Source organism: Pseudorasbora parva, chromosome 17, assembly GCF_024679245.1.
Source record: "Pseudorasbora parva isolate DD20220531a chromosome 17, ASM2467924v1, whole genome shotgun sequence".
Taxonomy (NCBI): domain Eukaryota; kingdom Metazoa; phylum Chordata; class Actinopteri; order Cypriniformes; family Gobionidae; genus Pseudorasbora; species Pseudorasbora parva.
Genome location: NC_090188.1, coordinates 22,499,808 through 22,512,463, shown reverse-complemented (window position 1 = coordinate 22,512,463; position 12,656 = coordinate 22,499,808). Strand labels below are relative to the sequence as shown.

General features: G+C 39.0%; 2 protein-coding genes across 2 annotated transcripts in view; one reads left to right on the top strand and one right to left on the bottom strand.

The window, feature by feature from the left end:
* Positions 1 to 5,168, top strand: part of zcchc24 (zinc finger, CCHC domain containing 24) — a 44,506-nt gene extending 39,338 nt beyond the window's left edge. Inside the window, exon 4 of the mRNA XM_067422561.1 lies at positions 926 to 5,168. Coding sequence (XP_067278662.1) covers positions 926 to 1,039 — 114 coding nt within the window. The 3' untranslated portion in view covers positions 1,040 to 5,168. The remainder of the gene's footprint in view (positions 1 to 925) is intronic.
* Positions 5,169 to 6,270: 1,102 nt separating this feature from the next.
* On the bottom strand, positions 6,271 to 8,830 carry ppifa (peptidylprolyl isomerase Fa). The gene is made up of 6 exons (XM_067422562.1): positions 8,604 to 8,830; positions 8,354 to 8,384; positions 8,058 to 8,146; positions 7,776 to 7,872; positions 6,862 to 6,937; positions 6,271 to 6,782 (listed from the first exon to the last, which is right to left on the bottom strand). The coding sequence occupies exons 1-6, from the start codon at positions 8,742 to 8,744 to the stop codon at positions 6,647 to 6,649; spliced, it is 570 nt and encodes a 189-aa protein (XP_067278663.1). The 5' UTR covers positions 8,745 to 8,830; the 3' UTR covers positions 6,271 to 6,646.
* Positions 8,831 to 12,656: the final 3,826 nt, after the last annotated feature.

The following is a 12,656-nucleotide window of genomic DNA, read 5'->3' as shown; positions in this document are numbered from 1 at the left end:
TATAAAAAAAGTCAGACCTGTGCCAGAATATCTTTAAGAAACAGGCGTCCGGAGATCCCTGCTTTTATCATTCTTAAACTTAACGACATGCACAGGGAACACGTCTGACATCTTTACAGTATGAGAGCAGACATGGAACAGAGGTATTATATAAAGTCCTCCCAAGCTTCCTGCGCCTTCTCGGTTTTGGCAGGAATTCGTTCTGCTTATTAGGAGCATCAGGACACTGTTGCCAAATTATTAATTCACAGAGGTATAAGACATTTCCTCTTATTATCATTCACAAAAGCCTTTGGCTCATGAGCAAACACTCCCTCGAGTCACAGCTCTGTCTCCTCCCAATGGCCCGTCCTAACCTGGTTTTCCGTAATTCACGGAGCACAACTGAGACGTACAGGAAAGAATAACAAAATTGTAAAACAATCTTCCAAAAGCAATGGGAGGGAAAACAAATAATTGCTGAAGTATTATTTGTGATCAACAGCCAAAAAGATTTGGCTCACACACGTTCTCAGTGTCTTTTGCGCCGTGTCCAAGACAAAGATTCACTATAGAGTCTTCCCTCCCTAGTTGTCGTCCTAAGCGATGGAATCCTGTAGGCATCTAAAATGACTTGGAATCTTCTTGATGAAAAATGAAATGAAGTATTAATAACAAAACATGCGCTGCTGGCAACTATTACAAACACAACAAGGACGAATTGGCTCTTGATAACGGTCCTAAACAAATTTCTGACACACCCCTGTGGTTGGTCCATTGTGGTTTGAGACTTGGACCTTCGAGATCCTGATACTTTGTCTCCAAAACCAGATCTCCAAAGAGTCTAGCCAAATGCTAAAAGAAATCTCAGTTTCAACCTGACTGATGTTGTGGACATAAATACACATGCGCTCAAAGTGTGATTCACATGTTCTGCTCCTCCCAGCGTCCTTTAGAGAAACCCGATGGCCTGGACGTTTCCGACCAGAGCAAGGAGCACCCGCAGCATCTGTGCGAGAAGTGCAAAGTCCTGGGCTACTACTGTCGCCGTGTGCAATAAGGAGGATCCTGATGTCGTCTCCCCCCTTTCCCGTCACTTCTCCTACCAAGCGCTCCAAGAAAAAGTGAAAAGTGCCAAAATATTCATGTAAATATCTCTAACGCTAGTAATGGCTTTGTGTATCAGCAGCATGCGACGCATTTATTGTGTATAATGGACAGTTGAATATGTTTGAAACAGTATTTCTCTCCGTACGGGATGCAGTGGATTACCTCACCATTGCGTCCCCTGATTGTGTGTTTACAGACTCTCCCTTCATTCTCCCTACCAAGTGAACTATGAGGATGTGCCGAGCACTAAAGGTGTTGCGTTAGTCGAACAAGGGCCCAGTGTGCCTTTGCAGAGTTTTTGGGTCAATAGCACATCATGTTAACTGTGAATTAACAGAGGGATAATGGATTTTCCATCCCTAGCTTTTGTGTCACATATTTATTTATGTTTGTATATCGTATCGTAGTGCAATTGAATTAACTAAACTGGGATAATTTCATCTGTGTTTATATCTGGACAGGTATTGTCTAACCCCACCTCTTGCCATTAGAAACTACTGTAGAATAGAACTTAGCGCGTCAGGTAGTTTATATCGTTCACGTACATTTATGAATTGCCAAATGCTAGATATTTTGTCAGGTTGGCTAAAAGCAGCCCTGGAGGCACCCAGAACATTTGAATCGAGTTGTTGGCAACTATGCAAAACCATTGCAGCTTATGCAGAGTTCATCAGTACATTGTCGCAAAGGCGAACTAATTGTGTGGACGATCGAAACAAAGCCACAACTTGCTGATCGTCCCGGTCCTTTGAAATGTGATCACGTATATGTCGTCAGTTGTTGCCGGAGAACTGCTTCAAGCGTCTTATAAAGTGTTTTGGTACAGGGGTCAAAATGTGAGTTTTTCAGTCCACGTGCAAGCATTCAAAAACATAACGCCTGTTCTTCACTGAGATATCTGCCTCAGGATAAAGAGTGTGTTTGAATGACACATCTCAGATGAAACAGTGTGCATGTGTCTTATATAAACACTGCTAATTCATTTCAATTCAAATTCTAAACGATTCATTCTTTCACTCTTAAACATAAAGGTTCCAGAAGGGGGTTTGCATAGCAACGCCATAGACTAACCATTTTGGGTTCCCCAAAGAACCTCACAGTGAACAGTTGTAAAAATAACCTTTTTTAAAATAAACTGAAGAACCTTTAGTGCAGTAGAAAGGGTCCATGGATGTTAAAGGTTCTTCATGGAACCATTGATGCAAAAAGAACCTTTATTTTTAAAATTGTTGAATTTGACCCTTGCACTAAAATGTTTCATTAAATAAATTTGCCGCTGTTTACACAATCATTCTGATCATATTTCAGAATGAAAACCTTAATTTTAAATGTCTTTTTTTGCATAACCCCATATGTTTATATTAGCTGCAAACATAACTGATGAATTACACCCTGTTTAAACTGTGATTTTTGGGAAGCATTTTCTATCTGAGTGGACATATATATTAGTTGTAAAGGGAAAAGAAGGACAAAGTAAGTAATGCTGAAGAGATTTTGGGTATACATTTGATTGGTCAGAAGACATTTTGAACGGAGACGTATTACTGAGAGAATTATGATAGGATATATGATATTTTAATATTTGTATGGAAGTAAGTGTGTGCAGGATCTCATCTATGTGCTGTTACCTCTTGTTATGGCTCACACTAAGTACTAATCAATCATATTTGAGTGTGACCCAGGATTATTGAACTATAAATGTAGCTTTACGTGTTCCAGTGGGAAGTCGCAGATGGATATTGTGAGAATCGATGTTGCGTTGTTAATCCTAGATGTACATATGAAGTTAAACGCATTTACATGGTAAATACAATGTGTATAATTGTTTACTTATCTTTGGAGTCCACATATTTTGGGTTGAATGTTAGTTAATGTTTCATTTATTGGAATAATCTCAGATCGATATGAATCTTCTCTGAAGGAAGGGAACGTTTAGTGCCTTAACAGTTTGGGTTAAGAAAAATCTGGATTTTTGCTAGAGGATGTCATGAATGATGCCGATTAGATGAAAATGTAAACCAGCTAATTCCGCTTCAACAAATAAAAAATGGATTTGATTTTCTGATGGGAAATTTAAGGAGTAAAAACTGCCAGGCAGTCTATCCTTAGCTCACTAAACAAGGCTGTTTCTGTAAGTCGCTACTTTCTTCTTTGGACGTCGTCATTGTTTCTGAGACCCTTTATTTCTTGGTAACTGTGTTTTTGCCGGTGTTGCTAATGGCTTCACTGTGCGTACATTCTTACATGCCAAGGTTTACTTCAGGCCTCATTTAGGCTGGAACGAGTTCCTCTGCTTTTTGATAAACACCGTAATGAAAATAACCAGTGAAAGAAACTATTACTGTGGATTCATCATAATAATTGCTGATCACCCATAGCTGATAGTCCATACATAATGATTTCCTAGCAGTTTTGGGATCAAATCAATTTATTGTCAGTTTGGTATGCCTGAACAGATGACTGTGCACCACTAGATCAAGCCCTCATTGTTAAATTTGCTTCACTATTGCAAAATAGTTGCATTGCACTATATACATGACTAAAAAGAGAACAGCCCTGAGTTTTGCGGATTTGTGTAAATGAGCTTCCCGGTTGATTTCTGTTATATTGAACGAAAGACAGAGCTTGTGGTATTGACAGTGTCCATGCATTTAAAACTATACAAAGTGCTTTTTTTGTGCATGTGTTTTTGTCTTGAAATACATATACTTGATTTTTATAGCTCACTTTCAGTATATACGTGTTATTTTCTATTAAAGGTATGTGTATTTTGGAAACAATACAGATAATGAAGATTTTGGAGCAATTTGATATCCAGACAAGATTTTTTTTTCTTCCCTTACAAAGATATTAGTATGTGTTTTCTGTATATATTCGATTGCCATAAAGTTAGCTATTTCAAAATGTTATGATGCAATATTAAAACTTTGTATGTGAAAAAGGGCAAATTGCTGAGATGCAAACGATCTGGGAGTTCGTTTTTTCCTTTGATGTTTTACAATAATCTTTGGTTATATCCTACAGAAATATTTATGGAAGGATTTTGTTCTTTTTTTAACAATTCAATTCTTTTTTTGTATAAAATATGCAACAGAAGCTACTCTATGAAGAAAATATTGATGACTACATAGAATATTATTCGAAGGTTGGTACATAATTATTATGCCCTTAGAAGCCATTTTATTTGTGTTTTGTTATTCTAGATGTTATTGCTATATAGTAACCTTACCTGTTACGAGCAAACATGTGCTTCAACGCTGTTTCGAATTGTTGTGTGTGCTATATAGCATGAATGTTTTGATTTGCATTTATAGGAAACCTATAACACTCGCTTTAACATCACAGCTATTTTTAATATAAAAGAGACTGACTCACACACTGTAAGTCGTAGTGCCTTTTTACCGATGTGTTTTATAGACGCAAAACAGTGGCAAAAAGATGTGACTGAGTCATTGACCATAACACTGAATTGCACGTACAGACCTTTTACATGGTCGAAATGTATTGGTGAATCAGGTCCATACTGTATGAAACTGTGAGCTCTAGTTAGCCGTCTCCAGTTACTGCCAAGTCCAGGAATGATGTCGAAATGTTTTTCTTCACATGAAGAAAAAAAAAAAAAAAAAAACCTGAAGGCTATTTTTTAAACAAGTGTGTGGGACTGAAGTTTGCATGTGCATGTTTTTTAAACGATTCAAGAAATATAATTTGTGCAATGTATTCTTATTTAATATTAATACATGTTCAATTCTTGCCAAGATATCTTTTGTAGAACACACCTCTAATTGGTAGTCATTAATAAATGCCTCTTTTCACTCCTAGGATTTCCAGTACCATTAATAGATTTACTGAATGTACCGATTTAACACTCATGTTTGTAATGTCTGTAAAATATTTTTCATCATATTGGAGTGGACCGAGCTACAGAAAGCGTTGATGATGGAATGTACTAGAATGTGAGAAAAGATGAAATCTGTAGCTCAGCGTCCACGAAACGGCATTCCGATATGTGCCTTATTTGTTAGCTAGGAAAACTGTGCTTTTAGAAGTTTATTCAATTAAAACATTGACTAAATGAATCACGACTCTGTTTGATTTCTTGTAGCTGCGCACAGTGATGTATGTCTGTTCAGTTTGGGCCAAATATACGTACAGCCCTTTTTGGGGCTTTAACCCATTCTTTGGCCCGTTTCTGGGTGTTGGGAAACTGTCCATTTTAAATCAGTCACGCCGAAGGCCGTATGGACTGATTAATTATTTAGATACGGTCCTTTGGAATGATGCTTGTGTAATTGAAAACCAAAGTCTGAAGCCTTGGGGAGCAGCTGTCATTCTGACATCACGTTCATTTATCGAGTTTAGCGTTCGCCTGGTCTTTGGAACGGCGCAGGTTTGAAGACACAGATGTGTTTTTTTTCCACTCGACCTAATTACTTGTGATGATTGTAAACACATGAGCGCTGTACGTGAAGGTTAGGGCTTGGCGATGGCTTTATTCTTGAAGCCAACTTTAAGTAATTGGTCTACACATTCCAAATCCCTTAAACTTCACTAGAGGGTGGAGACCCAAATTATATCAAGTTTGTTGCAACAATGCAGACTAAGACAGAACGGGAATGAGAATGTCTCTATAGCAACAGTGCAATCGGAGAAGTCAAACAAATCAGTTGTGAGTTCAGACCCCATATGGTTTCATTTAGGAGAGAGCACTGTTCTCCACAAAGGTTCATAATTTACTTTCATAAGACATTACTATGATAAGCTACACCTACACGCCGTCTAAAACAGACTGCTCATTTTCATTTCAGGGTATGTTGATGTCAGCTGGCTGCAGTTATAATGGAATACATCTGACAAACTCTAATTCCCAAGCGTATTCACGACTATTGTATTAATATGCTCAGAAGATTCTCGCTGAAAGTTTAACGTTGGAGGTGGAGATGTTTCATAGCCAAACAGGATGTCATATCCTGCTTTAAGGGGACAGGAAATCTTGTCGCTGGATAGTCTAAAAAAAGGTTTGGGATCATTCTCAGGAAGATTTAAAAAGCATGCCACGCAACTAGATATACTGCTGCAGTTGTAGCCGGCCCTCATCTGGAAAACAGCCTTGAGTCATTAAAAAAAAAAAAAATGGGCACAGGATGCAAATATCCTGGAAGAAATTCCATATGTCAAAACCAGTTTCATGTGCATTTATTTACTTAAAATACCTCTTGGGGTTTCTCTGGCATAGCTTTTAGAAGATAAACAATCTCCATATAGCCTTTATAAAATGGCTTTAACAGTATAAATTTCCCCATGGCCCATGGTATTTGACCCATAAGCAAGATTTCTTGTGTAGGGGTAAGTAATAACCATACTTACTGACTTGATTGCTTACTTAGCAAGCATAAAACACCTCAATGAATCCACAAACTGACAAATTAAAATGGCAATAGGTAGGTCGGTAACAGAAATGTAGAAAAAAATATATATAATTATTTCAAAACACATGCAGGAGCAGTTTCAGTTGTGAAAAATGTGATCATATTAAAATAAACAGATGTTTCCCAGGTTACTTGAGTTCTCCACAGTCTGTAATGACAATCTTCTTTACAGTTCCTCCATCATGTAAGCCATAGGACTCCATAAGAGAGACTGTATCCATACCTTCTGTGACCTGCCCGAACACAACATGTTTGCCGTCGAGCCTAAAAGTGAATGTCAGGAACATCAGTCCCATCAAATAAATAAAAACACTTGGGATGGGTAATTGAATCATCAGCATACCATTCTGTTTTTGCAGTGCATATGAAAAACTGGGATCCATTTGTGTTGGGCCCAGAGTTTGCCATAGACAGAACACCTAGAAGAGAAAGAGAAAGAATCAGACCACCTACTGCATGCTTTATATAAGCAAGTTTGACACTTGGAATAATTTAAGGATACATAGATTCAGGGAAAATCTAACAATCAACAGTTCCACAATAAAAACCAAGGAATTAAAAAAAAAGTTTGAAAAGCAGCAGGGGGTCCTGGATGAAAGACAACATCTGGGTTTGGTAAGTGACGGCTCTCTACTACAATTACATCCAGCCATGTATTACACAACCCATCACTATTTGCCCATAATAATCTATCAAGACTGTTTGCTGGTGTAGGATCCCCCTGGCACCAAAAATGCACTAGTATATGCTGGCTTTGACTTGCTTAGAAAGTAGGTCATTTGTTTGAAGATTACAAAATCAGTTTCTGCAGCTGAGGGATCCTTACCACCACCTTGTGGCTTTAAACAGATGTGCACACATGGGCCTAGTTTTTGCACAGTTTGACAGCCTTGTAATGAAGAAATTGTGCTGAATCAGATCTCAGAGGAACTAATGCCATGTCTAGTTGAATGGGTGACGGATCTCCACAGAATTGGACTGTCCTCCATTCACAAATTTTCCATTGCATTATTAAATATTCGTGGACCAACTACCAATGTGACTAATAGCAACCTCAGATCCATTACTCCTAACAGATTTTACATTTGATAATTTTACAGATTCTTCAGCATCCCCCCAATCAGCACATAAATGCTAAATTAATAAATGAATAACCAATACAAAATAATCAGATGTATGGGTATGATCACATGTAGTCAAATGCTGTAATATCAGTTTTAAACCTCTATTTTTGTGACAGTACAGTATTGACATCACCTGGTCCACTGTGTTTCAGCTTGAAATTCTCATCGTTAAATTTCTTTCCATAAATAGACTTTCCACCAGTGCCATTATGATTAGTGAAGTCTCCGCCCTGTCAGTAAAAAATAAATAAATAAATAATTAAATGGCTTTAGGACCAAAAAATAACTCATAACCAATAAAACACGCACACACACACACACACACACACACACACACACACACACACAATGACATTTAGGCTTGATAAATAAACAGACAAAGCAATGCTAAATGAACAGTAGCACTAATAGTTACCTGACACATGAACTCAGGGATGATTCTGTGGAAATCTGAACCCTTATATCCAAAGCCATGCTCTCCTGTGCAGAGGGCCCGGAAGTTTGCTGAAAGACAAGAACCATGACATGATAACTGATCTGTTAAATAATATCATTTTTAATCATCAAGTATTGTATATAATATATGGTTTATAGTTTACATTGTACATGCTCTGTTTTTTTTTGTTGTTGTTTTTTTTTATGGATCTTTTATGATGGGCCCTATACATTCTATATGAATTACTTAAAAGCATTATGAAAGTCATTGCTTACCAGCCGTCTTGGGTACAGCGTCAGCATATAGCTGCAAATAAAATATGAAAATCAGCCTTCAGAACATGATTTAACAACAACAATTATTAATATGATTATTTGTAAAAACGTGCCATATTTTTGGGCAGAAACTGCAGAAAACATAATTTTCCCTCACGCTTTTCATTGCGCCATAAACTCATGCACGTACGTTATATGACACATAACTATAGCATTAGGTACTATTCAGCTTTAATAAATCATGACTTGCCTCAATAATAATTCTTCCAATGGACTCGCCGTCAGCTGCAATGTCCATAAACACAAGAGGGTTCTTCATCGGCCCTGAAACCAGTCGGTTTGCAGCTACTGAGACAGAGCAATATTTAAAACGATTTCTCAGCTGTAACATTTTGGCTGTATTGAAAAACCATCAACTAAAACATGAAATAATCGGCGCTCAAGGTTTAGCCACAGTCACGTGACACTGACATGTTCTTCTATGGTCAAAGCAAATAGAGCTACGGTCAAGTAAACATCAACAGCGACCCCATGTGGTCGGACGAGTCGACATTGCATATCATTTTGATTCGATTAGCCTACTTTTGAAGCTTTGGGTCATCATTTAGAAGTAAAATGATGTCCACATTATGTTACTTTCCTCCGCACTATCATTATGGACAGACATTGTGATTAAGGGAAGCCATCCACTGTATAACGTTAGATGGCACAGGGTTCATTACGTTATTGTAGTTTAGGCCTACTAGCGCTCCATGAATGATTCGACCTTTGTGATTGTTACCGAATCATGTTTTTGAATTAATATTTTAAATGAATTAATTGTTCTTTCTAATTTCCATTGATACATTTCCCCGTTTTCACAGACGAGGCTTAAACCTAATCCCAGACTATGTTTGAGATGTTTTAACTGAAAAAGCCACATGCAATGACACATCTTCAAATATAAGTGTCATTGTCAATATCAGAGGTCCTTGCTAATTACATGCCGATCTCCAACCTCACCTCACGTCAACGGTTCTAGAGAAGCCGCCTCTTAGCTCTACAACCATCTAAAAAATAACAACAATCTGAGACATCTCAAAAAGGCTTTGCTCAGCCCACAGCACCAAACAGCTCTGCTTAGGGTGACAAATGACCTTGATGACCTAATGACAGCTGATTCAGGATCACCATCACTGCTCATTCTCCTCAACCTAACAGCGGCATTCAACACAGTTCCACAATACAGTTGGACTATTGGGAGCAGCACTGCAGTGGTTGGCATTGAGTGGGTTATATTGAGTGAATGTGAGTCCAGGCTGCTCCCTGTTATGTGGGGTTCGGCAGGGGTCAGTTCTTGGCCCAATCTTATTAATTCTCTACATGCTTCCCCTCGGTCCTGTCATCAGCAGACATGGACTATCTTTTCATTGTTATGCTGATGACATGCAACTTTATATTATAACTGCCCCGAGCCCCTCCACAGCTCTGTCACGACTCACCAAATGTCTTGAGGAGATAAGGCATGGATGGAAAGTAACTTCCTCCAGATGAACTCTTCTAAAGAGTGAGGCACTACTGGTTGGCACCCCTCATCAGATCCACTCCTCTCCCTTATCCCAGCTCATCTTTGACGGCCAGGTCATCACTTTCTCCTCCTAAATCACTAACCTAGGGGTTCAGTTTGACCCCCAGCTGACCTTTAATGGCCATATTAAACACATCTGCAAAACCTCCTTCCACCACCTTCGAAACATCTTCAAACTCCACCCCCTTTTAACCTTTCCAGATGCAGAGAAACTTGTCCATGACTTTGTCTCCACCAGGCTGGACTACTGCAACGGACTCTTCTGTGGGATTTCTGGTAGAAATATCCAGATGCTTCAGTACATCCAGAACAGTGCTGACAGAGTCCTTATGAGAGTCTGTAAATATGATCACATAACTCCCATCCTACAGTCCTTGCACTGGTATCCTGTTTCATCCTGAATTGACTACAAAATCCTCCTGCTCGCACATAAATGCATCACCGGACATGCACCACCATATCTACAGGAACTCATCAGTCTGAAATCCTCCACCTGCACCCTCAGATCATCAGGCCACTTGCTTCTTCAAGTTCCCATCATCAGGCTTCATGCCATGGGAGATCGAGCTTTCTGCTCGGCTGCACCGTGGCTTTGAAACCGCCTTCCCAGTGAGCTGAGAGCAGTACAGAGCCTGGACCAGTTTAAAGCTGAACTGAAGACTTTTCTGTTCAGAAAGGCTTTTATGTGTTGATTGTTTGTTTTATTCTATAGTTTTACTTTTTATTCATTTGTTATTGTTCCCTTTTCCATTGATGCACTTTGAGATTCTTCGGAATGAAAAGTGCATTATAAATAAAATCTATTATTATTAATTATTATTATTTTGTATGAAAATGCACACCAGTAATGTTTTTTTTCTTCTTCTTTTAAGGCACTGTAAAAGCCATTTAAATGCCCGAATTGAATTAAGGCCTAATTATGGCATAATCTAAACATTTTCTGTGAAACCGGGCCATTTCTGTTCTCTCATGTACATGTTTAAACTAAGCACCGTACTGCTTTCCATCTGTGAGCAAAAATGACATGTCTGATGCTGCTTCTACTCTAAATTGTCACTACATAGCAAATTATTATTAAAGACAGTATTATCTATCTAGCTATGTGTAACTATTTATAATAATCATTTTGCATTATTTAGATATTACAAACTTTAAAATAAATAGATAAAGTTATATAAATGACTACATGTGAACTTAATGTTCAATTCTCTCTATACCTACACTGATCAGGCCTAACATTATGACATTGTGTTGGTCTCCCTTTTGCTGCCAAAACAGGGCTCTTACCCGTCGAGGCATGGAGTCCACTAGACCCCTGAATGTGTGCTGTGGTATCTGGCACCAAGATGTTGGCAGCAGATGCTTTAAGTCCTGTAAGTTGCGAGGTGTGGCCTCTATGGATCTGACTTGTTTGTTCAGCACATCCCACAGATGCTCGATTGGATTGAGATCTGGGGAATTTGGAGGCCAAATCAACACCTCAAAATCATTGTTGTGCCCCTCAAACCATTCCTGAACCATTTATGCTTTGTGGCAGGTGCATTATTCTGCTGAAAGAGTCCACAGCCACTAGGGATTACTGTTTCCGTGCAAGAGTGTACATGGTCTGCAACAATGCTAAGGTAGGTGATACATGTCAATGTAACATCCGCATGGATGGCAGGATCCAAGGTTTCCCAGCAGAACATTGCCCAAAGCATCACACTGCCTGTGCCGGCTTGCCTTCTTCCCATGTGTATCCTGGTGCCATGTGTTCCCCTGGTAAGAGACGCACACACACTCGTCCATCCACGTGATGTAAAAGAAAATGTGATCTATCAGACCAGGCCTCCTTCTTCCATTGCTCCGTGGTCCAGTTCTAATGCTCACATGCCCACTGTTGGTGTTTTTGGAGGTGTATCCAGGGGTAAGCATGGGCAGCCTGACTGGTCTGCGGCTATGCATCCCCGTACACAACAACCTGTGATGCACTATGTTTCCTGACATCAGTCAAAACCAGCTTTAACTTCTTGAGCAATTTGAGCTAAATTAGCTCATTTGTTTGATCGGACCACACTCTCCCCACGTGCATCAGTGAGGAGAGTCACTGTCACTGGTTCACCAATGTTCATTCCTTGGACCACTTTTGATAGATACTGACCACTGCAGACCGGGAACACCAAACAAGAGCTGCAGTTTTGGAGATGCTCTGAACCAGTCATCTAGCCATCACAATTTGGCACTTGTCAAATTCACTCAAATCCTTACACTTGTCCATTTATTCTGCTTCTAACACAGGTGCCATGATGAAGAGATAATCAGTGTTATTCACTTCACCGGTCATAATGTTATGCCTGATCAGTGTATATCAACTGCACGACTTTTACTTGCACTGATATAGCAATGTGTTTTCTTTTAGTTGTCCTCTTTCATAGACACCTCTTTTCTTCTTGCTGAGTACATTGGTTTAAATAACTAGCTTCTATCTGTATAAATTTCTCTTAGCAATAATTTTCTAGTGAACCTGTTTTAAGAGATTTAAGTCACCAGATGAATCAAACTCCCTGCTATTTGTTATCCCCCATGTGCTCCCTTGAGGAAGGCTTTTTTTATCCATAGGATGCATTTACCTCCACATGGTTACAAACCAGCTCTGCTTGCTTTGTTCTTTGTAGTTGTTTTCTCACAATAACCCTAAAGCCCGTGGTTTTCACAGCCATGCATGCACACCAAATGAAACATCAGAAACACTGCAAG